At 49.2% G+C, this 25,096-nt stretch overlaps 5 protein-coding genes across 5 annotated transcripts; 3 read left to right on the forward strand and 2 right to left on the reverse strand.

Moving 5' to 3' along the window:
• Positions 1 to 1,120: 1,120 nt before the first annotated feature.
• On the forward strand, positions 1,121 to 4,013 carry Asppvi_004386 (STE11 family mitogen-activated protein kinase kinase kinase; the record flags this gene model as incomplete). The annotated part of the gene is made up of 3 exons (XM_043300339.1): positions 1,121 to 1,305; positions 1,373 to 1,446; positions 1,510 to 4,013. The coding sequence occupies 3 exons, from the start codon at positions 1,121 to 1,123 to the stop codon at positions 4,011 to 4,013; spliced, it is 2,763 nt and encodes a 920-aa protein (XP_043156274.1).
• Positions 4,014 to 4,710: 697 nt separating this feature from the next.
• Positions 4,711 to 5,919, reverse strand: Asppvi_004387 (mitochondrial 54S ribosomal protein uL5m; the record flags this gene model as incomplete). The annotated part of the gene is made up of 3 exons (XM_043300340.1): positions 4,711 to 4,834; positions 4,904 to 5,596; positions 5,678 to 5,919. 3 exons carry the CDS (start codon positions 5,917 to 5,919, stop codon positions 4,711 to 4,713), a joined length of 1,059 nt encoding a protein of 352 aa, XP_043156275.1.
• A 630-nt stretch (positions 5,920 to 6,549) lies between these two features.
• Asppvi_004388 (ubiquitin C-terminal hydrolase family protein) lies at positions 6,550 to 9,132 on the forward strand (the record flags this gene model as incomplete). The annotated part of the gene is made up of 5 exons (XM_043300341.1): positions 6,550 to 6,621; positions 6,684 to 6,770; positions 6,827 to 7,195; positions 7,260 to 7,917; positions 7,973 to 9,132. The coding sequence occupies 5 exons, from the start codon at positions 6,550 to 6,552 to the stop codon at positions 9,130 to 9,132; spliced, it is 2,346 nt and encodes a 781-aa protein (XP_043156276.1).
• A 456-nt stretch (positions 9,133 to 9,588) lies between these two features.
• Asppvi_004389 (vacuolar protein sorting protein DigA) lies at positions 9,589 to 12,609 on the forward strand (the record flags this gene model as incomplete). Its single annotated transcript, XM_043300342.1, has 3 exons — positions 9,589 to 9,805; positions 9,877 to 12,463; positions 12,528 to 12,609. 3 exons carry the CDS (start codon positions 9,589 to 9,591, stop codon positions 12,607 to 12,609), a joined length of 2,886 nt encoding a protein of 961 aa, XP_043156277.1.
• A 427-nt stretch (positions 12,610 to 13,036) lies between these two features.
• Asppvi_004390 (putative C6 finger domain protein) lies at positions 13,037 to 15,516 on the reverse strand (the record flags this gene model as incomplete). Its single annotated transcript, XM_043300343.1, has 7 exons — positions 13,037 to 13,217; positions 13,298 to 13,712; positions 13,776 to 14,074; positions 14,133 to 14,219; positions 14,272 to 15,123; positions 15,184 to 15,296; positions 15,349 to 15,516. 7 exons carry the CDS (start codon positions 15,514 to 15,516, stop codon positions 13,037 to 13,039), a joined length of 2,115 nt encoding a protein of 704 aa, XP_043156278.1.
• Between the last annotated feature and the right edge of the window lie 9,580 nt (positions 15,517 to 25,096).

Genomic DNA, 25,096 nt, shown 5'->3' on the forward strand with positions numbered 1-25,096 from the left:
AATATGGAGGAGCAGAGTCCGCTGCTTTTATCAGGATCCCAGTCTTTCCAGGGGATATCTAGACTAAGGGACATGACAGGGAATTCTGTGTAGATGGCTCTGGCGAACTTAAGATCCATCTTTACCTACCAAATGGGAGCAGCGATGGGCAATTGATGAATATGACGATCCGATGTCAAAATTACCTAGTGTTGAAGTTTGAACCCACCAACACTGATTCCGCAAGCTAAGAATAGCTCACTGAAATTGAATCAATGAAGGCAATTATAGTGATAAGTATTGGGAAAGGGGAGGTTTTTAATGGAACGGAGGGGCTCTATTGTTTCAGTCTGCCTGGCCCCTGACAAATCTCAGCAGCGCGGCGTGTTTGAGAAAATGATTAGATACTTCCACTGCGTGTCGGAGGTATTGTCTCCGACCGATCGGGCCTCCACAGAGATACAGTTGTTGTCTGTGTCGCAGGAGGGGTGATCACTCAGCATTATATTATTACTTCTTTGCATGCTTATTTTTCATTTAATTATCCCTTGCCGAGGAGCCAAAGAAGATAACATCTGAGTGTTTGATGTCCTTGTACTCTTGCTGCTGGCGTCCTCTCTCCCTTCCCCGCGTCTCTCAGCTTCTGAGACTGCTATAGTGAAGCAGTTAAAGCCGGATCGTGAATTGCCTTAGCCTTTGCTTATCCAAAGCGTCAAGGTCAAAGGTAAAGAATCGGGTATTCATGGAGGAGTTGTGTACACACAGTCATTACTTTCACTGTAAGCAGGCTAGTGATTTTCACTCCTTGTTATCCCTCTGGATCCTAACCTTTCTTCTTTGCTGGCTACTCTACGCTCTTCCCGCCAAGTGGGCTTTGTTTCTACTGGAAGGAACAAAAAAAGATCCTATAGACAGATTGACTGATCAGCGTCGTGAATATAGAGAACTCTGAACCTCGCGCAGTTGATGTTGAACAGCTGTCAAAGTCGCACAGTCAGTCGGCCATATAGCTCTCGGGAAATCGCCGGTACTATGTTATGCCATTGAATACGAGTGTATCCATAGGGCATAAGATCGCGCCAAAGCTCGACGCAGTTACGATACGGTCATTATAAAACAGCGTCCGCAATATATACCAGCTATGTTGGCGTCGAAGATTCAATATTCGGCGCCTTTGGGCATGACAGGATCCCAGGCTACGGCACCAACATATCATGTCGGACCCTCGCACAAGTCGACAACAGGGGCGTCTTCGCAGGACGGGATGCTGTTTACGAGCCCAACAGAGTCGGAGTTCTCCTTGAAGGATGGTCATGATGCCATTCGGTGGGTTATCAGCGCCACTTAATCTGTCTTGGAGGTCTCCGCGGACGGCTGATTGCAACTTTTCCAGGTCGTGGGATGAGAAACAAGTGATCAACTGGTTGCACAGCATAAACTGCGGCCAGTATGAGTCTTTATTCAGAGGTACACATTGAGTAGCGGCATGGTACCAGAATCTAATATGACGGAGTCACTGACAGTATCCAGCAAACAATTTCAACGGAGACAATCTTATTGAATGTGACCAGAAAATTCTTCAGGAAATGGGTATCAAGAAGGTCGGCGATCGAGTGCGGATTTTTGTAGCCATCAAAAAGCTCAGAAACAGGAGTGTCAACAATCTTAGACAAACAAACATGGTGAGTGAAGTGCTGTCACAGTTGGAACCTCGGCTTACCCTGATGAAGAATCAACTCGCTGCACTTGAGGCCCCTACGTACGCTCCAACTTCAGACTCTCGACTCACCAACCTCCGCCAACCAAGTTCGAGCAGTCGCCGCATGTCTCGCTTAGTCGACAATGGTTCACATGTCTACTCCACGGGAAAATCATCGTCCCGGCCAGGGTCCCCATTGAGAAATCAGCGGTATGCTGCGAACAGCCCGATGGAAAGTGGTCGGAAAGAGGGTTATTTTGCTCATCCCTCCTCCGGCGGCTCGAATTCTGGGCGAAACCCAGGAACACCTAGCGACGGTGGCCATGGTCACAAAGGTGGCTTACATCTGAGGCAAAACCCTAGCATTGATGGTCTGACAATGGGTGCTTTGCCCGCAAATTCGCCTGTTATCAGGGTCATATACACTGGCGGACAGACAAAGGTGCTGGATATCAAGCATTGCAAGACCGCTGACGAGATTATACTGTGTGTCCTCAAGAAACTGCAGCTACCCGAGCACCAGTATCGCAACTATTGCTTCTACGTGCTCGACGGCTTGGAACCAGATCCCTCGAACTGTAGGCGACTTGCAGACCACGAACTCATGGAGATTTGCGAAGGGTCGAGCAGGTCCGAGCGCGGACGTCTCATTCTGCGGAAAATTCACGCTGGAGAACCAGATACTGATGAGCTCCGTCGTGCTTCTCAGCTTGCGCTGGATGAAAGCCAAATGACACACATGAATGCTCTGAGCAGTTCAAATGTGCGCAATCAGATTAAAATACAACAACTCACAGGTGAACCATGGCATCATATCAAGCAACCATTGTCGCCTGTGTCTGCCCGGCACCCCCAGGGTCATACTGAACATGACCCATCTCTCCAATTGAACGCCGAACGCCCCTCTGTGGCCAAGTTGCGATCTTTCTTCGGAGCTCGCCCACCTAGTGAGATGATTATTCATGAACTTACTTCTTATTTCCCCGGTCATCAGCGTGAGGATATTGAAAAGACCATGCGCATGTCGATTCGGAGATCTCAACGCCTCAGCCGAGCAGCAAGTCGCCTGAGCGTTCTCAGCAATACAAGCTATGCATCGAGCTTGAGGGATGCGCCCCCGATTCCGAGCATCGCTGACACCTGGCTCAATCCTGGGGCGGGACCTACACGAGCCTCGAGGCCGCTCTCGGTCTCCAGATTCAATCTCCCGCAAACATCATATAGAGATTCCATTGCCTCAAGCTCTCTTCAGCCTCTTCAGGAGGAGTCTCCCATTGAGCCGAATCGCAAATCATATGTTTCCTTCGATAGTGGATCGGATGATCCGAGTAACTCTCGCCAAAGCCTTCTTGATGAGAACGCGAGCGTTGCAGCGACAGACGGCGGATCTTTCAATGAGAGGCTGAGTGTCTTGGTGGCTGAAGATGGGGAAGAGGAGGACGATGGCCTTAACGAGTTCCTTTCAGGGAATAATTTTGCGCCCAAGAACTGGATGAAGGGGTCTTTGATTGGCGAGGGATCGTTTGGTAGTGTCTTCCTTGCTCTTCATGCGATCACTGGAGAGCTCATGGCTGTCAAACAAGTGGAAATACCTTCGGCGACCAAGGGTACTGAGTTTGACAAGCGGAAAAACAGCATGGTGACAGCACTTAAACATGAGATTGAGCTGTTGCAAGGCCTTCACCATCCAAATATCGTCCAGTATTTGGGCACCTCTGCGGACGATCAATATCTGAATATTTTCCTGGAGTACGTCCCGGGCGGTTCAATCGCCACGATGCTCAAACAATACAACACCTTCCAAGAGCCCCTGATCAAGAATTTCGTACGTCAAATTCTGGAAGGTCTTTCGTACCTCCACAGTCGAGACATCATCCACCGTGATATCAAGGGCGCCAACATTCTGGTGGATAATAAGGGCGGTATCAAAATTTCCGACTTTGGTATTTCCAAACGTGTTGAAGCCTCCACTGTTCTCGGTGCCCGAGCCAGCGGAAGCGGAGGTGGTCATCTTCATCGACCTTCTCTGCAGGGAAGCGTGTACTGGATGGCACCAGAAGTCGTGCGGCAGACAGCCCATACAAAAAAGGCGGACATCTGGAGTTTGGGCTGCCTTGTCGTGGAGATGTTTATTGGGGCCCATCCTTTCCCTGATTGCAGTCAATTGCAAGCTATTTTCGCCATTGGTAGCAACAGTGCGAGACCCCCGGCTCCCGAACACGCGAGCAAAGAAGCCATGGCCTTCTTGGACATGACCTTCCAAGTCGATTACGAGAAAAGACCCACTGCGGACGAGTTACTGCAGAGCCAGTTCTTGTCGGCACCGCTGGCGTGAGGTGCACCCCAATTTCAGACACGATTCAACAGCCCATCGCCGCTCCTTGGATAATAGCGCGCTGCTCATGCTGTCTACCACAAATATTAGGCGTTTCCCCAAGGTCAATTTCCTCTTCATTCAGAAGGCATTTCGAACTCTGCATCTTCCCTTTTATGAACTTGAATACCCCAGAGCCTTCCCGCTCCTCTTACCACTTCCTAAATACAGTGCTATCACCTTAAAGGCGTTTTAATATCCGGTAGAACTCCGATATTTCATTGATTGCATTTGTTGCTTCTCGTGCGCTATACATAAGCGGGCATCGCAGCCTTGAATAGGATCAAATATGATATCTAATATCCATGCTTTCATGTTGCCTCGGGTACTAGATGACAAGAAGCTTGAAAGATCTTTCGCGTCTAATCACAGAATTCATGTTCTCGACGAAAAGGACGCAGTCGCTCGTACATGAAGGGTTGCCACATGGCGCGGCAGTGCGAAGAATAACGTTCATGTATAGAAGTATCCATGTTTTTTCAGCTCGCCAGGGAAAATGTAGATTTATCACGTGATTTCTATAATACAACTTGATTGCCAGTCAACATAAAATACAACATGAGCTAGCATATCGCTCAGAAGCCACCTGGTCCTTCAAGTCTGGCATGGTTGTCCCAGGTGACCAAACACATATGATCAAGTGGATAAAACTCGACGTCTAATCGACCAGCTTTCCATAGAAGGGAATACCCATGGCGCTAAGAAGAAGACGGGCGTCCTTGTCAGTTCTGGCAGTTGTATGGATCGTGATGTGAGCACCGGGGATCATCTTTGGTGGGTACCTATCCGGAAAAAGTATGTTAGCCTGAGAGCTACATGTAAGTTGTTTGCAAGGCCACATTTCGACTTACATGTCGTAGTTGACCTCGATTTCAGGGAAAAGAGCCACGTTCTCGGGCTCAAGACCGAACGTGATATTTCCGCTGCTATCGCCGCTGGTACCCTTGACACCTTCCCAGTCCTTGATTCTAGGCAGAACAACATCGACTAACTTTCCGAAGAAGTGGAGCATATCCTCACCGCGCAGTTCTGCMTTCACCGCGACGGTATCTCTGCCAGGCGCAATACCCCAAGTGGCAACACTGGCCTTTGACTTAAACGTCTGAACGCGGACATTGGAAATAGCCTGAACTGCCATACCAGCGACATGAAGCCAGGACGAGTTCTCCGTAGCAGCTTGCTTGACGTAGCTGTGGATGGTGATGCGCTCGAGCTGGGGAATGTTGTTGAAAGTGATGGGTTTGCGGAGCAGTCGCAGGACGTCGCCGCCACGAGGCCCACGTAGCGGTCGGTTCTTGTGGTAAGGAGAGCTGTCGTCCCACTCACGGAGACGAGAACCTTTCGGTGGGGCTTTGAACCCAGGAGGGGTGTGAACGTAGCAGAGGGTGAGAATGTCTGGAGCGATCGTCGACTCCCATGTCTGTGTTACTCTGGGAAGTGAAAAGGGGCCAGGAACAAAGAGCCGAGAAGAGGGATCTGATGGTGGAGGAGGTCTGTGAGGGTGTAGAGGGCCACGGTCGTATTTGGGTGAACGGAACTGATAACTACATTCTGGGTTTAGTATGGATGACCTCTTGAAGCGAACGGAGCTTGAAGTGGCAATGAAATAGGACAATAATGCTTACCGACTTCGAGGCAACTGTGCTTTGCGCGTCCTTGACCTCGCTACCGGATCAAATGATTTCACAATGTCTTCCGATACGCTGGCACTTAAAGAGCTCGACGACTCGAGGTCACTAATTGGGGACTTCGACGATGCCTGATCTGAGGCATTGCGCCGCCAACAAACGCTCTGAAGGCGAGACGATGGTGCAAAGGCCCTTGGCAATGACCTTGCCAGGAACCTGGATGACTCGCTGGCAGCCATTGGGGTTTGCAGACGGGGTTGTTGATTCAGTCGATCAATATCGGATTTCCAAAAATTACTTCCGGCTTGGAGTCTCGGAAGGTCACGTGCAGGGAGAGAGAAATTTGAGCCTGGGCGATCAGGCATCAATGCAAGGCAGCCAAGTTCACTCCGCATAACAAGAGGCTCCACATGTGATCAGCTTCATCACCCCGCCAAAAAGATAGCAAGCTAGATGTACATTTTCTAGAGGTCTCCACTACTTCTGTTCCGGAATCATTCTCATGGCTTGTTCCTTGTTGCATATTTAGCATCTTACGATTTATCTTATGTCATTTCTAGATCATCTCGATTTTGTCCTCTGTGTGACCCATGAACAATCAACATTACAGCTTCTAGTGCCACAGAAGTCTTGTCAGAAGAGCTAAGCACCTGATATGCTCAGTGACTCAACCAAAGAAATCATTCTTGCACTTGACAAGAATATTGGAGCCTGAGCTCACATTTGTTGGTACTATACATACCCAGAGTCTTCCTCATGTCGCATCCTACTCGGTACTTCGGACAACTCACCTGTCTCCTCATCACCTGAAGACGCTTATTGCCTTCCCTTCGAATGCGCTTAGTGACATTCGCCCTAAGCCTTAAGATATGAGTGGCATTCATCGATTCCTTACCCGGCGCGAGCGAAATAGCAGGAATGCAAAGCAGAATAAAGATGAGGTACGGTGTGAGGAAGTAGCTTTCACCAGGATCTATGAATGCTAATGGGCTTATCTTTTAAGGCTTCGACGATACTATCCCGTCCTCATTTCCGCGGATTTTTCGCATCCGATCGCAGGCCGGAGCCAGACCAAGAAGAGCAGAAGAAGGTAAGGAGGAAGTTGCCCTGGCTGTCCCCTGTGTGAGATGTTCACAACTTGCATAGCTAAAGATACTGGGGCGCCGCATCGCACAACTTGGCTATACTGGCTTGAAGGAAGAACATTTTGAGTATGCGCTCCAGTCTGCTCAGGGGGACATAGAGAAAGCTTTTGATTTGCTCCTCATCTTGGAGGATTCGATTGAGGGTATAATCAGAGCGTACACCCCGAGTACGAAACTTCTTGGAGCAGTCAACCGACAGGGTGTTACCTGCTACTTAGACGCATTGCTGTTCGCGATGTTTGCTCGTCTAGATTGCTTCGAAGCGATCCTGTACAAGTCGTTCAACGACGAACCTCGTCGCAAGCTCTCAATATTGCTAAGACTCTGGGTCAACATGCTGCGCTCAGGAAAACTGATCACAACAGACATTGTACGTTTTGACCTCAGTTGCCTTTTGTTAATTCGAGAAAGTACTGATATTTTTGGGCTTAAAGACAAAGCATTTGCAGGATGCACTCGCTGAATGTGGCTGGGAAGATGCAGCTCAGCTTCGCCAGCAAGATACGTCAGAGGCCTTTACGTTCATCACAGAAAAGTTAGAGTTGCCTCTACTCACGCTAAAGATGGATATCTATCACACTGGAAAGGAGGATGTGAGCAGCGACCACAAATTTGTCAATGAGAGATTGCTGGAGGTAGCGATTCCTGAACCTGTCGATGGGAAGACAGTGACACTGGAGGACTGTTTGGAATCGTATTTCAACAATAGGATTGAGGTCAAACGCCACCTTGAGCGACGCAATACTGTCGGCTCAACCAGATCTTTCGATTCCACGTCCAAAGGCTTTACATCACATGTCGAAACTGTTGAGGTCAACCCGTCTCCTGCAACTTCTCCAACTCAGTTGAGTCCACTGCGGTTCGAGGATTCAGCGCCATTGACGCCGATAATAACCCAGTCAGAAGTAAGTGGCTCAAGCACGCCTCGAGGCGCCCACATTCGACGGACCAGCATCGTCCAAGAACGATTCGTACCTGACTCAGAAGATGGAGCAAACGCTGACGGTGGCACTACCGCGAAGAGTCACTCCGGGAGAGGATCTTATAGGAAGGAAGTTATGATGCCCGCTTGGCAATTTTTCAGCCTGATACGTAGGTGCATTCGATCCTCAGCGTGTGGGAGAAGAAGGATTCTGATTCCCCATAGCTTGGTACACAGATAACACCCCAACGAATGATGCCCAGGTCGCGGCGCATTTTTCGTCGAAGAGACCAATACTGGGCATGTGCTTAAAACGTTATTCCATGCTTCCGAATGGTAAAGCTGTCAGACTGAGCACATACGTCGATATACCCACGGAAATTGGGCTTCCCCACTTCATTCAAGATGACAATATGGACGCAGACGGCCCCATTTATGGAAACTTCAAGCTGTCTTTGCAAGCGTTGGTTTGCCATCGAGGTAACTCAGTCGATTCAGGGCATTACATCGCTATCGTCAGAGGCACTAGTGCTGGCGCACCTCCTGCCAGCTCTCACGGATCGGAGCCTGCCTCAGACGCTCCTAGATACTGGATGCGCTTCGACGACCTGGCAGAGGAACGCGTTACCCTCGTCGACATTGAGCAGGCGCTGAAACTCGAGTCTCCGTATCTCCTGTTCTATCAGATACTGCCCATCAATGAGGATGCTGCAGAAGCAAATCTTGCCACCAAAGCTCCTTCCTCCGATACATCAGAAGATGTTGGTGAACTTGATGCCGCGGGGATTGTGCGGAAGCTCCAGACATTGTCGACAGATAATACTGATTTTGAACTTACGTCGGGATATGTTTCTGGCCGGCCAAGCTTCGAAATTACCACGCCAGACGACCCTGCAATCGGATTGACTGATGGGACTGGAAGGCAACAAAGCGTAGCCTTTTCGAATCACGGCGATTCAAGCAATAACCTCCAAGTGCATCCTGTCTCTTCGAAGTCGCCACGGATCCTGCCAAGGGACTTGGAAGACAAAAATTCCTTTTCGTACTCCAGACGCGAGTCCAGATCAGCCAGAAGTAAACCTACCAGTCGTGCCGGGAGTCAAACTAGCGAAAACAGAATTAGTGCAACATTCTCTCGCTTCACGTCGCGGCGCAGCAAAGAAAAGTTCACCAGCGACGGCTCTGCGGAAGACGACGTCGACGATTTTGCCGTGGACAATGACCTGGCCGGTCAAACTAGAGAGATGTCCGTGGGAATCAGTGGGGAGAGCAAAGAAAAGAGCCCCAGACGCTCCAAGGATCATGAGCGTTCTAAAGGCAAAGCGAAGGATCGGTCGCGAGAAAGGTTTGGAAGAAAGCTGGAGCGGGAGTGCATAGTTATGTGACACTTTTTCATTCATTGCATCTACTCTTTGCTACTATTTTTGCTTGGAAGCCTAGAGGGAAGGCACTTGATACCCAGCTATGATTTACGATGCCTGCCTTAGCGAGAGCACATTCGCTATTCTGTTTTATCTTCCTGTATGTCCATAGAGTACATGTCACACTAATCGAGATAGATGAAGAAGGAGATGCATTAAGAGACGTTCGAAACAAAAACTCCTGTGAAATAGATGTAGTTCATGGATTTTTCTTGTACAGAGCCCTCAAGTATATAACTTTCTGCCTGAGGCATCAGGCACTCCGCCTTCGTCAAGCTCCCCCCCAATCTAGGTGATCATTCATCAATAAGCAGATGATCAAGGACCAACAACAACTAATCAGCGCTCCTCATCTGCCAAACTCATCGAGGCCTCGCTATGATTTAAAAGTCTTCCTTCTCTCTTCATAAACGGCGCATCATGGCGCTTAATGCATCCAACGGTTATGTTGCTCCGAGCAACTTGGCCGAAGCTCCGGATGCCTCACTCTCCATGTTTGATGTCCGACATGTTCAGCTGAAGTTCCCATTAGCTGCGGATTTCGTCGCCGCACAAGTTGCTAACAATGTGCTCATTCTGGCCTTATCGACAAATCGCATCCTCCGCATAGACCTAGACACTCCCGAAGACATTGACGGTAACTGGATCCCTCTCAGATCATGCGCTCTCCCGCTGTCCTCGTGGCAATGCTAAGGCGTGTTGAACTAGATATCGACCTTCCAAAGAAGTCCTCGGAAATTGGAGTGATTCGTCGAATGTTTCTTGACCCCTCTGCATCCCATTTGATCATTACTACGACCCTTGGCGAGAACTACTATCTTCATACTCAGTCTAGACATCCCAAGTCGCTGTCGCGTTTAAAGAACGTTTCGATCGAGAGTGTCGCCTGGAACCCGTCGCTACCAACGGCTTCGACAAGGGAGATCCTGTTAGGCACTACAGATGGTCAGATTTGGGAGACCTACATCGAGCCGTCCACGGAGTTCTATCGGCGCGAGGAAAAGTACGCCCACTCGGTTTACAAACTTTCGGAGGGGTCACCTGTGACTGGAGTTTGGACGGAACTGGTGCCTACAACGCCCGAGCAGAGACGCGTGCTGATCGCGACACATGGCAAGCTACTATATTTTCAGGGGCGGGCAGGGAGGCAAGGGAGTCAAGGTATATATGCGGAGCTCTTTCAACGGGAGGCACCAGTGGTGCACGAGATTCAGAAACCATCTGGTGCCGCGCCGTCGACGCTGGTGATCTCCGCCACCGCGGTTGATGGGCATAATGCGGATAGTTACGCCGAGAAAGAGTTCGCCTGGCTCAGTTCGCAAGGCATCTACCATGGTCAATTGCCATATGCTTCAGGAAAAGCGGAAGGGCCCTTTGAAGGCGCCAGGATGCTACCGCGTTCCATGTTTCCCGCGACGGAATCAGCTCGTGGAGGCAAGAAGCTAATCCAAGATCCTATCACCGCTATGACGCTGTCACAGTGGCACATTCTAGCCCTTGTCGAAGGGAAAATCGTTGCCGTCAACCGCATGAGCGATGAAATCATCTATGAGCAAGCAGTACTCGAGCCTGGACAGAGTACGTTAGGGCTTCTGACAGACTCTATGCAGCACACATATTGGCTGTTTACCAGCCGGGAAATCTTCGAAATTGTTGCCGAGGATGAGGATCGGGATGTGTGGAAAGTCTTCCTGCAGAAGCAGATGTTTGACCAGGCGCTTGAATACGCCCGTGGTAGCGCGCAGAAGGATGCTGTGGCTACGGCTTCTGGCGACTTTCTAGCCAGCAAGGGCCGTTACCTAGAAGCGGCCAAGGTTTGGGGTAAAAGTAGCAAGGGGTTTGAGGAGGTCTGTCTGACTCTGATCAATCGTAACGAGCATGACGCTTTGCGGAAATATCTCCTTACTCAATTATCGACATACAAGAAGTCATCTACCATGCAAAGAATTATGGTTGCGAGCTGGCTGGTAGAGGTTTTCATGTCGAAGTTGAACGCTCTTGACGATAACATAGCCACCAAGGCTGAGTTAGCTGAGGGAGCTAGCACCGAGGATATCAAAGATGAGCTGAGCAATGTTCGGGCCGAGTTCCAGGAGTTTGTGAACAAGTACAAGGCCGACTTGGACAAGAAGACTGCGTACGACATTATCAGTAGCCATGGCCGAGAAGAGGAACTGCTCTTTTTCGCGACGGCGACTAATGACTACAATTACGTCCTGTCTTATTGGATACAACGCGAAAAGTGGTCCGAAGCACTCAATGTCCTACAAAAACAGACGGATCCCGACGTCTTCTACAAGTATAGCAGCGTGCTGATGACCCATGCCGCGACCGGTTTAGTGGATATCCTGATGCGACAGACTAACCTGGAGCCCGAGAGACTTATCCCTGCGCTTCTCAATTATAATAAGACTGTGAACGTCCCTCTCAGCCAGAATCAGGCCGTGCGATACCTCAACTTTATCGTTGTCAATCACCCCAAGCCATCGGCTGCAGTACATAACACATTGATCTCAATCCACGCCTCGAGCCCTTCACCTTCGGAAGCGGGCCTTCTTACTTACCTTCAATCTCAGCCGTCTTCGCCCCCTCCCTACGATGCCGACTTTGCGCTGCGGTTATGTATTCAACACGAACGCGTGCAATCATGCATCCATATATATAGTGCGATGGGGCAGTATCTTCAGGCCGTTGAGCTGGCTCTGCAGCACGAAGATATTGAACTAGCCGCAATCGTTGCGGATAGACCGGAAGGAAACGACAAGCTTCGCAAGAAACTGTGGTTGCTTGTAGCGGAGAAGAAGATCCGGCAGCCAGGCACCGGAATCAAAGACGCCATCGAGTTTCTGCGTCGATGCGAGCTGTTGCGCATCGAGGATTTGATTCCGTTTTTTCCTGACTTTGTCGTCATTGACGACTTCAAAGACGAGATTTGCAGTGCTCTGGAGGATTACTCGCGGCACATTGATGCACTGCGCCAGGAGATGGACAATTCGGCTCAGACTGCACGACAGATCCGATCAGAGATTGCGTCGTTGGATATGCGTTATGCCATTGTGGAGCCGGGGGAGAAATGCTGGACTTGCTCCTTACCGCTGCTTAGCCGCCAGTTCTTCGTCTTCCCGTGCCAACATGCATTCCACAGCGACTGTTTGGGCAAGGAAGTCCTCGAAGGCGCAGGCGGGAAGAAGAAGTACATCCGTGATCTGCAAGGGCAGCTGCATAAGGCCAATATATCATCTTCTCGAAGGGAGGAGATAGTGAAGGAGTTAGACGGGCTGGTTGCCGAGGCGTGGTAAGTTTTTGTTCTTTGCTTTTCTTGATCAAATGCGACAAGACCCAACTAATTCCGCTTACAGTATCCTCTGCGGTGACCATGCGATCAAGCAAATTGACAAACCATTCATCACTGATGCCGACGTCGATGAATGGGCTTTGTGATTATTCTCGACATCACCTGAGATTCGAGGCCTCTGGCTTCTTGTTTTCTTTTCTTGTATTTGCTTCCTCAGCCGCATGCCGATTGATTCCCCTTTGGTTGCATACTCTTGGATTGAGCGTTTAGCATGATGTATAGTTAAGGGGAGGATCCATCTGTATTTGAGACAGTGTATCTATAATCTGTTAATGGATCGAAGATGACGTATCACGTGGCCTATTACGTGCTTGCAGTCGCGAAACAAAGATTATGTCTGGCACATTCATAGACAAGAACGACCGTCAAGGTCCAGTTACTCCAGGGCAGAACTATCATACAAGCGTTAGGATATCTCAAACAAAGCGAAAAAAGACAAGACAGAACACGCGATTCCGCCAAAAGCATCAATCGTGACAGAAGCCATATACGTGCATATGCATACAAAAGTCCTCATCGTAACAATCGCAAGAGTTCCAGATCCTTCGCGACGGCGGGGCTAAACGGCGCGCAGTCCTCCAGGAACCGCAGCATCTCGTCGGTCCACCGTTCCCAGCCGACGGGGAGGGTCTTGCGGAGGCGCGGATCGGGGTGATGGGAGATACAGTAGAAGAGGAGGACTTGGCCGAAGAATCTGTTGACGGTGCGTCAGTACGTGCAGCGCGGTGCCAGTCATGACAAGACAAGACGAGGCAGGGGGTTGGGTAAGCTTACTGGGAACAGAAAGCGAACTTGATCGGGATGCAGCTCTTCATTTTGCGGAAGATGCCCCCGACGGGGGGCCAGTCCATTGCGTGACGGAGGCCGTTGCGCATTTGCTCGAGGTCGTGGTCTGTTATGTGTTGTGGGACCCGGAGCGCTTTGTACAGGTATGGCCGGCCGATGTGGAAATTGGCGATCATGTAGCGGCCCCGTAGCATTGCCTCCGTGACTGCTATGGCGGGGGAGAGGGGCCGGTTGTGGTCGATGGGGAGAGGAGAGATCGGGGCCGGGGAAGGCTTCGGGTCCATAGGGGTGCTGGGTTGAGGGTCAGAGAATTGCAGCGCGGGAGGGAGATTGATGCGCCATTGCTCGAGTTGGTGGCGGAGTTCGGCGTTGACGGCCGGGAGGGGGAAGGTTCCTGAATCAGCTGAGGAAGGTGTTAGAGGCCTCGGGCAGCGCAGGAGGAACAGGGTCAGAGGCGAAGACTTACAGTAGAAGTACAGTGAATGGCGGATCCGGGTAAGGATGATACGGTGGGCGACCTGCGCGAGGAAATGGTACTGGAAGAAGGATTCGTCTATTTCTTCGGTAGGGGAAGAGAAGCGAGCTGGCACGAAGCCGACGGATTCGAAGCCGATAAATTTAGGGATAGGGACGAGCTCCTCGAGACGTGAAAGTCCACTGGGTGGAAGATGCAATTCCTGTACAAGGATGGTCTCATTCATGAGGGTGTTCCAGTATACCCGTGATTTCATGTCTCCTTCCCACTCGTCAAAATTGACATCATGGCTTCGATTGTTAGTGGCCAAAAGCATTGCATACCCGGAAGGGAAGTCAAAGGACTTACTTGGTCAGCATTGATAAACAGCACGTAGCAGCGCGGTGAATCATGGCCCAGGAATCCATGGGACGAAGGATCTGGCTGTAGTATAGGCTTCGATATCAGGTCAGCAGGCGCTCGTATTGGGGAGAAATGAAGCACTTACGAAGACAAGAGGTAAAATTGACAGCTCTGAATGTCATTGTCGCACATCAGGAAGCCAATCCGTCTCCGAGCTTCATTGAAGAACCGTAAGCCTGACGGCTCCTCGTGGATGACCCCCATCCACTCCGGCGGTTCAAAACGACTGCTTCGAGTTCCTGGCAAAGGATAGTTTCCTTCCTGATGGCTCAGGACAGCCAGACAGCCCATGGCCATCACATTAAGAACCAGGCAGGTTTCAATGGTGTAGCCGAACCCGCTCTCAATCGCCGCACCCAGTGTGAAAGCGAAATAGAAGGTCTTGTCCATGATCGGCGTGAACAGATTGAAAGTAGCAAAAAATGCGTCCGAAAGTCCCTTGATCATGGCAAGCGGCAGTGCTTCCAGCCAGTCTTCTCCGGCCTGCGGGGGATACGGATATGTATACATAGACAGATGGGGACGCTTCATCTCCAGGTCAATCACATAGTTCCTCCCCAGTCGTTCATGGGCTTCAAGAAGTCTTTGGGGCAAGATCTCTCGAGCTCCAGGCCAGAGGATCACGCCGTGTTGACTGAAAGAGATCGAGACATGGCCATTGGAGTCGGTTGTATTGGGCCGTTCATCAAACACAAAGTCATCCGGCTCCCCCATTTTGGGGGTGAGATGCTGCGACTGCGAGTTTGACAAGGCGGCATGCTTGTCACTGGCGCGGCCACTCCGTCTCGGGGTAGCTGCATCTCTCAGGCCCTCGAGTGCATTAAGCATCTGTTGATGGAGAGGCTGCATGTCATCACGAACAGCCGACGAGATGTGCTCGAGCTTTGTCTCCAGGCGATGGAGAGTGCTCATGATCAGACTAAGCGACTGATCTCGTCTGGAAAGCATGTCAGCGACAAGAAGACCCCGCCAGGCGCTATCATCCCTCGGGACTTACTTGGACGATTTGCGCTCATTGTAGACGCATTCCAGGCCGAGCGACTTGCACAGTCCACATTTTGGGCGCGATTCATCGCACCTGGTTTTTTTCAGGCGGCAAGTCTCACATGCCTATACTTATGTCAACGATGGACCTGATGGCATTACAAGGCGAAAAACTTACTACAGTGGCGATGAAGTTCCTAGGCTTCTTGACGGACCCGCTTATAGATTGGGGTGGTTCTGGTGACAGGAGATCATTGATGGGCAACAGGCCATTGTGACTGTTATCGATAGACTCTGGTGGTGAGCCACCGTGGAACAATGACTCCTCGTACGGACGCTTGCTCATATTGCATGGTTGGCAAGTCGACGATCCCTTTTTACTGGAGGATTACTGATACATCATTCAACAATCTATGCGGTAGGTTCCCGTATTAATTGATGATGATAAAACAATATCCTTTAGGTACTCTCTATGGGATAAGATATCAGTCATCGCCATCCCGAAGCGGAAGAGTCTTTTCTCTCCATCTCGGCGGTGGGTGCGGCCGATGCCGACGAGCCAATCACATCAGCCATTTCTACATCATCTGAATTTGATGTCTCTCTGGATTACTGATATCAGATAGACTATTCCAGCTTTGTGGAAGGCCTTTAGAGTATTGCGTTAACAGATTCTTGTGGATGAACGGAACAAACATCCGCTGCTGCTGATACACTATATACATCTGGGACATCATGGCTGAAGATTCATCATAACACCGTCATCGAGCTCGCTGAAAATCAGGCGAGAATTCCCATGAGTGACATCTGAATATCTGCCATGTTGCAATCAAAAAGATACTCTAATAGAAGATGTCAGACGGAATGATTGCAGTCGCACCTCCGCAATGTCCATGAGTAACATGCAAGATATGTCACAATCCCACCTTCCAATAAGACAATACTTACGTAGATACCAACGATTACATAGCCGAGCTGAAATGAGACACTGTCAAACAAAGATGAAATCAGGTGGAATGTTGTTGAGGGGATACTGGCAGTTGGTGGGGGAATGGATCGTGATGGTAGTGACATATGCATATTCCTGCGTGCCTATGCAAGAGGTTATTCTTGAAGCTGACTCGAGAACCTTTTGCTGACGGCAAACACGCTGCTTATTGTAACAGCCACGGAAGCTCATGAACAGTACTGCGTTGCCAGTCCGTCATGAAGAGGGATATGGAGACCAAAGAACAGTCTCATATTGTTATTTATTGCTTGTCACTGGGTTGGAATGTTACACCAGAATATGCCATCATTCCTTTGAGCAAGCGCAGGAGAGTAGTCGACTCGTCAAGACGAGGATCAAGGATGGATCAACGTGGCAGCATTTGTGGGATAAGTCTCATGTAGGGTGGCAATCTGGTGATCGTACTCCGTACAGAAAGGGGAGTATTAGTGATGCAGCCTGGATGTGCCTTGTAGATCGATCGGGTAAAATGTAGTCAGCAGTAAGGAAGGACTCATGCAAATGCGGACATGACAATAATCAACAAAAGCAAAGATGCGGAGGCCACTCAATGACTGATCCAGAAGAAATGCGCGATTCATTGTTCTTTTTGATGCATGATAATTATCAACGTCAACCCGGAGACCTGCGCTGATGATCTTTTTACGTAGTTTTCAGGAGCAATTTTCAGGAGTAAGTCCCAATCACCCGGACTACATTGCTGCTGGCCGTCAGCCCTGTCCTCGTGAACTGTTGTGACCTCAAACCATTAAGGTACATCAGTGCTTATCGGTATTCTACAATAAATACTGCTATAGCTGTATTCAAGTATTTGGACGCTTTGCAGGTGACATTTGTGGAGGCTTCAGAACTACGAGGAAGGTGAGATTAGGACGCCGTTGCCTTTCTGGACTCACACAGTCCGGGGAGGCTAGATTACGTGCTCACCGGCTCAAGCATGCCATTGTCTATATCACATCCTGTTTACGGGAAATCGTAGATGTCATACAAGCAAGGCATGTCTAATTTCGTCACTTAGACTCCTATCCTTCGCATAGCTGGTGTCGTTAAACGGACACCACTGCTCTTCACTCGTCGTCTCTCTCTCAGCATCTAGTCCTCCCTTCAGTCCCGTTAGAACTATATCCCGAACATTCAGAGTCCCAATATGAGGAATTTTAACGTTACTCAAGCGCGAGATGGTTGTGGGACGAAAACATCCAGCTCCGCAATCGACACAAACGGTTCAATGTGTCTGAACTCAGGGCTACTGCTACAGCAAGCGTCGGTGCAAAAGCCTGCGTATCTATGACGAAAATTGCGGAGGGCGGATTCAACAAGGTATCCCGACTTGTTATGGATAATAACTCGACGGTGATTGCATGTATACCATATCCTAACATTGGAAGTTCGTGCAAGACAACTGCGTCGGAAGTGGCTACCATGGATTTTATAAGCCGTCTACCGCAGAGAATGAGGCGCAGAAGCGTACGTCTGACCCTTCGTAGACTCGGACTATCCTTGGAATACCTGTTCCAAAAGCCTTAGCTTGGAGTGGTAAAGCAGATAACTCTGTGGGATTCGAATATGTACATATGAAGCTACTGGCAGGCAACTTGGCGTGATCTGGGATGATCTGAAGCTTGCTGATAAGTTGAAGATTATGGAGGAGATTGTTGCTATTGAAAGAAGCTCCTATCTCTATCGTTTACGGCGGTATGTCAAGACCATTTCAGTTGATGGCCATCTAAGTCTGATTGGGAAAATTTAGTTATGGAGGCCTCTACATCGTGGGTGAAGCGTTTCCGGGGTGCGAAAAGGCTGAAACCGCGAGTGATGCACCTCAGTCACAGAGGAAGGTAGTCGAGGGTCGTTTTGTTATCTTTTCTAAAACATGTTCACAGGAAGGTACCTCGAAGATTATCTCAAGGCAATAGCCCGGCGAGAGATTGCTTGGATTAGTCCTTATGCGACTGCAACGACTCGAGAGCCACGACATGACATGTTTATAGTAGCAGACTCGTAAAACTACCTCGATGCACATAACGAGCTTTACAACAAGTTCCTGCACGTTCCCAACTATCTTTTGCCGAACAATAAAGAGCTGAACAGGTCTGCCATTTGGCACTGGGATATCCATGCTCCGAGTCTATTTGTTAAGGGGAACAAGTTACTGGACTTATAGACTGGCAGGATGTCTGGGCTGGTCGTCTCTTCTTCCAAGCTCGACGTCCGAAATTAGTAGCTTACAATGGAGAAATAATACTGGAATTCCCCGAGAACTACAAGGATATCGAAGACAAAGACGAGAGAGCTTGGATCCGAGCTCAAGTGGTAAAATCTATTGTACTCTGGGCATATGCATCCGACTAAAAGAGGACAAACACAGTGCTCCACGAGATCTTTGACTTACCTCACGGGTGTACAAGAAAAGACGCAGTAGTATTTTCTACAACACTTGGGATGACGATATCCTACCCTTCAGACAGGGCCTTATCCGTGTTGCGCCGTATGGTCTCCTAGCTATACTATATATTCAATGTGACCAACTAATATACGAAGCGCAGCCATTGGGATGAGATGAACAACGAGGTTGCTTGTCTGAATAAGTTCACGGATGAGGAGCTGAAAACACTATCGAGAGGGCGAAGGTTGGAATGAGCAAGCAGACTTCTGGGACGCACTGCGAGGGTTTGTGGATCGTGATGGTAGGACTTCGTATGAGGATTACGAGCGTGCTCTTTGAAACCTTCGCTGAACTTAGAGAGCTTGGATTACAAGATCTTACAGAGATAAGCGACTTCATTTTTGAAAGCAGACGCGGTGGGCTGCGAGAATTATCTCTGGATAGATCACGTCTTACCATCCACTTGAGTTGATGTTCTATTGCACCTGATCCACTTATGGCCGACTTGCCACGGGATGTCCTTATGAAGATCCTATGTTGGCATTTTAGATTCAATGGCGTAGTTGTCTTCCAATCTCCAAAAAAGCTCAAGGTAAAGAGCCATAGAGGGACCCCCTGATTCTTGAAACCGGGGAAACACAGCCACTGAGCCAACCATACTCGCTGTATACATGTCCTCCGCGCTCAGGAAACCTGGTGGCACCGTGGCAGGGTTGGCAAGACGGCACTTGATGAAGAGAGGTTTCCTCTTACAGCAGGCCTCAACTGCATCCACGAGTACTGTCCGGTCCACCGTCTACTGAGACTCAAGAGCCAGAGGCCAGTGCAAGAAATCCAGCATACTTCCCCAGAGCATGGGAATGGATCCCACTAGATAGATAGACACTAGACACTCCGTCGTCTGCACGACTTCCGGCAATGACCCTGATTAACTTTGGAAGATTGCAGGTGATGTATGTCCGGTTTACGTATTACCCCATATGGAGATAGAGAGATTGTCAAGATGGGACTGTACGAAAGTAAGCACTGTTACCTACCATAGGTTTGGACCTCTTTGGACGAATCACATCATTGAGAGGTTAACCCCATTTTGACATTGCCCAATAAATGCCACTGATGATAGGATCGAGGAATGCCCATGTCGACTGGGCGACTCGAAGATCGTGCGGGGTAATCGACACACTAGTAGTATTTGCAACGGCAGGTTGCTGGATCGCCCTCATTTTTGAGGTTGCTAGTGCAGAAAAGAAGGCTGGTATTATGATTATTGTAGATCCTCTTCCGCCCCATGGAAGGGAATTTTTGATCATGCGACTTCTTAACCATCAGAAGGTGGGAATTCCTCTGTTGCCTCTTGCGCGTATGGATATGGTGCACAATGACCAGTCAGAAGTCATACAATCATACCCACCACTACGGGTTCTTATTCTGGCAGGGAAGGTAGACACGCGACCCGAAGATAGTCAGCGTAATTTCCATATATTTTGTTTTGCATGGTTGACTAGACATATCGCTGACCTGGAGGACGGAAACTGTGTCTTCTGGGTCTGTATTCTCCGCCCAGCTGCTATCCTCAATCTTGTTCAAGACGCATTCGGTACGGAATACATGCACAAGGTATCTATGTAGGGTAGATCCATGCATTGGGGGAATGTTCTGTCCCACCAGAGCAGCCAACTATACTTGCCCGTAAATGTTTACAATTACCCTGAAGCGACTTGACTAGGAAGCCTATGTGGGCTACCTTTACGGAAGGGAAATAATCCCTTTGCAGTCAGAGAAAGAGGCCTCCACAACCCACGGGTGGGTGCTGAATTGACTCCATCCGACGTTATTCTTKATCAGCGCCTGGCCGCGCTGCGAATGGTCATAATGGAATAAATTAGCACTCGTAACCATACGTATCTAAACGCAATGGCTGGAGCTGCTGTGATGAATAACCGTCCATCATTCCAGCCACGCATGCAGAATCTGCCAAACCTAATGGTCAATACGAGGAGCTGAGCAGGCAAGAAGATGCGCTCAACCGAAAAATTAGTGTAGACATGGACCGTAGGTCGGACTACTTCTCTGTTTGGTTTCTACTGGCGTTTATCGCGTGAGTTGAATGTGAAGTGATCCAACACGGACGCCTTGATCAACCGACGGCAACTGAAAGTGCCAGATGCCAAGTATGGCGAAGCACGAGCGCTATGATTGTCAACCCCCAGCAATATATGAGGAACAGGTCAGTACCATTGCGACAAGCATAGACGAGGGAAGTCTCCAGCCATCTCTGAAACCCTAGCAAAGACGCATGTCTTGGGGGTCGAGGTCACCAAAGTATCAAAGTACCTTGCTAGAAGGAATCTCCAATGAACGGCTTCGTGCCACCACCCTCGACAATCAACTAGAGGCAAGCATCAAGCTCATATTGCCCAATTGGGATTGATTAATGACTTGAGAAGGTTGCCGGATCCGTAGGGAAGCATAGAAAGTGATAGAAAGTCATAGAATCATAAGAACGCCATCAGCCAACAGATAAGAAGGTCTCTTTTTGTAATGGGAGGGAAACAGGCCACGAGAAGATGGTGTGGTGTGTTTTGTATGGTCGAGGGGGACGGAGCTTATCGCGTGATGCCAGCTAGAGCGGTTGATCAAGGTGACGTCCGCGATTGGAACCGTGGTGATCGGGGAAGTAATGTGAAGTAGCTAGCGAGTCGGACTAGACAAGTCTCCTCAACAGCTCAGAAGGTACTGTGTACCTGCTTATCAGGAGGTATATGTCATGCTCTCCATGATTCGTATGCACCCTTGACCATTCTTCCAGTCTGCTGTGCTGTACGCTGTACCTTGTGAGTCGGTCTCAGGGCAACAGCAGCTAGTGCGTCAGAAACACGCAACGCCAACTGCAAGGTAAAAAGGTCTACACTTTACTCCGTAGAGACACATGCATACACAAAGGAAGCGGTCAAGCTTGGGCTAACGTAGGCTGCAGCTCAAGGGCCTTTCCCGCTCTCTCACCGCCGAGATTGTGCACTTTGATGGAAAGTCAGTCCGTCCATTCCTCTGCCAGCTGTTGCTAGGCATGCGCATCCAGCATGCATGCCAGCCACGGCCAAGCCGTTCTTTAGGTTTTCTCCTTGACGGCGAGTCGAGATTGTCGTCTTCACAGTGACAGGAGCGGCAGCCAGTCGAATATTATGATTGACTGACCATCATTGTTCATTCCTCCCTCCTTGATGAATGTGTCAAGTGTCACCCCGCCCGCTGCTGTTGAAATCTGATACATTGGTTTCTAGGTGTAATTGCTTTTTGAAAACCCCGCAAATCGATACAATTCCATGATTGCATGAATTGTGTTTGAGAATCCCGCGCGCCAAAGGCTGTTCAACGTTGATTGCGCAGATCAGGTATCAGTTGTGCGACACAGGGGGTATTTGCTTTGCATAAGCAGTACTGGGACCATTTGAGCCGGGGCCATTCACAGGAAAATCTCATTATTATGATCCAGGTACCCTGTTCCTGTTCCTATGAACTGGCCATCCCATATCTAGATCTTCGCCCGTTTGACTTTAATTAATGGTGATATAACCTAGAGAGGTACGACAGGGATATCAAACAAAATACCCTAATAATATGATGCTAAATGCTGATATCTGCTCCTGAAATGACGTTTCCCCATGCTTTCAGAGTTATGATCATTATCCTTGACTCCCTAGGCTTTCTCGCAGTTTCAGACTCTCGAACCAGGTGATCATTGGTCACTGCGCTATCCGATTTGGTGTGGCGCCATGTAGCCTGAATTTAGTATCAATTCGGCGGCTCCCTATTKGATCAGTTCGCAGTAGCGGCAGTGCATGTAGCCGAAAATGGAGTAGCCTTACCGCCACCGTTGCTCCGCCATCGGCGAGGGAATTACTGGGGGTGGCCCATGATGCATCATTGTCTTTCATCATCCGGTTGACTGGTTCACCACCGAGGGTCTCGCCCAGTATCGACTCTCACATCATTGTTTATCCATACTCAGCAGCCAGCCCTTGATGGCAAAAGCCATTGCTCCAGATGGATGCCGTGGTGCAATTGTAAATGGAGATAGAATTGCCAACTGGTTATATATTGGTCTTTTTGAGATATCAACTGCTCATGCTCCCAAGGTAGTTATTTTTTTTATCACTCTAATGAAGCATGTCCAGTTAAGACCCTGTTTAGTCTTTGGACCTGCAGGAACTTGTTTAGCACCGTTGTTCCCTTTGATTACTTGGTACCTAATATGTACGATGGACGGAGTATTTCCAGGCATATCTGATTTGCTATCCAGCCTACCACAGTTGCGGAACTCAGTTAACCAAGAATTAAGACAGAATCCTAGGTACCTTATGCTTTTATCAGCTGCTCCACAGTAGGTCTAACAAGCAAACTCTGTTATCTCTAATGCATAACCGCTGATCCAAGTAGCAAATGTACACCTGGCCCTGGGGATCTGGGACAAACGTAGCAGATTCCTAAGCGTATCAAATTGATCATGAAGTCGCAGCCTGAATGATTCGGATCCGAATTTATGCATAGGGAGGCTATTGACAGTGCTCAGGAATGCCTGGAGAGTTCTAATTCCTTCGAGTACCTGGGTGATAATGATTTTAATTACTGGAACGCTACGGACTGATACATCGTCATGTGGCCTAGGGGAACAACAATCAATTATCCGTTTTCAACGACTACCCAAGACTCAATATTGGAGCTAGTGATGTGGATTTTTGTTTCCGTAGTTCTAAGATGAGGATATTCAAGATAATAATGGAGATGATGGTGATGATGACGAGGATTTGCTGTAGTTACCTGTCCATAAGGTAGGTAGGATGAATCATTCAGGGGGTGTGGGGCCATTTCCGAAAACAGACTCGACCTGCTAAGGTAGTGCCGCCCTGCGCCCATCTGCCAGCAACAGGAAGGGTGGGCCGACCAGGGATCACCCCTTCGCGCGTATTGTCGTTACTTTGTTACCTATGTTACTTTACCTACCAGTCACCACGAGGGCGACGTATTGGTAAGTATGGCGAGTATGACAGAAGATTGGCTCAGAAGGAATCCACTACTGGATCCACCTCGAATGTCGTCCAGTTGCAGGACGTTTCGCGCTCCTTCGGCCGCTTTCTCTCCGTCACTGGCCTGTTACCTTACTTCCTGCTCCCCAAAGGTTCCGAGTGCCGTCTTTGCCTTAGGTAACGGAAGTATTTGCCTGCTGCTTCCCACCCCTCCTTACTATTACATAACCATACCCGGCCCAACAACCTGACATTATTGCTCATCGCTGGTCTATAGTTGCAGTCATACAGTACCCGCAATCTCCTTATCCATCCTCTATCCATCCTCTCCCCATCCCTATCGCCTCGTCTTCCTACTCCATACTCCTAGTCTCTCCTGTTCCTTCTCTTCTTCTCCCATCGTCTCTTTCCTCCAACTCTTCCTTCATCATCATCATCATCGATTCGAACCCACCTAAGCTTTTAAATCGTCCGTCCAGCACTACCTACATACCGACCTAATTTGCCACCTCCCGACCGTCTGCTCAACTCCTCTCATCCTTATCCCGATCAACCACAACCCTCACCAGCCTCCTTCTGACCTCAGCCCGTTGCGACTCGATAGTGCTTCTTAATTCCTAAAATCAGATCAGCTCCTTGTTTCTCCATCTGTTCTGAGCAGGTGCACCATCTTGTCTGCTTCGAGCTCCTCTCACCGCTGTATCGTCTCTTTGGTCTCCGAACACCTCCAGCTACCGTGACTCATACCGCTAGTCAACCACGGATAAGAAGTCATTTGTGATCAGCCTTTCTGCGACTTGCAATTCACTCCAGGACCGTGCTACATTGCAGCAGATATACTCGGCGTGAGGGTATCAATTCGTTTGAGCGTGAGGTCTGCCTCGCTGTCTGTCAATCTCCGCCAAACCGGGGCCGGGTGCTGATATCTGGTTCTTCGACTTTGTTGAAGACGCCTGATACCAGTTGTCCATTGCCTTCTCTGGCCCTTTTTATATACCAGCTCTCACCTCTGCAAGTTTTGCATTGCACACCCTCTGGAACTCATGACTTTTTAATCCTCGGCTTCTGAGTCACACCATCTTCCTCGCCCTTCAGCCTGGTGTTCGAAGGCAGCTTTATAAGTTACGAGACTTGTTTGTTATACTTTGGCATTAAAGTTACGATATCACGCAGCGTTTCTATCGACTCTCAATTTCTTCTCACCTCATATCTTCTCGTGTCCTTCAACCGGACATAGCCGTTCACTCGAAGCTCGCTCTTTATTCATCCGATTCGGTCTCATTCTGTGAAACGATATACAGATGAACTAATAACGGTCCTTAACTATTTCCTTTTCTCGTCAAACCCTCCCTGGGTACTCTGAACCGCGCTCCGCGCCCACTGTCATCTTTCCCTTTTGTTATCATCTCCGGTATTTATATGAAAGTCTGAGTCAACAATTGGTGTTTCGCTTTTCATCTCTTTCGATTCTTTTCTTTTCCCTTTATTCGTTGGTCCTCTTCGGTGG

The sequence above is a fragment of the Aspergillus pseudoviridinutans genome (genome assembly GCF_018340605.1).
Source record: "Aspergillus pseudoviridinutans IFM 55266 DNA, scaffold_3, whole genome shotgun sequence".
Classification (NCBI taxonomy): Eukaryota; Fungi; Ascomycota; class Eurotiomycetes; order Eurotiales; family Aspergillaceae; genus Aspergillus; species Aspergillus pseudoviridinutans.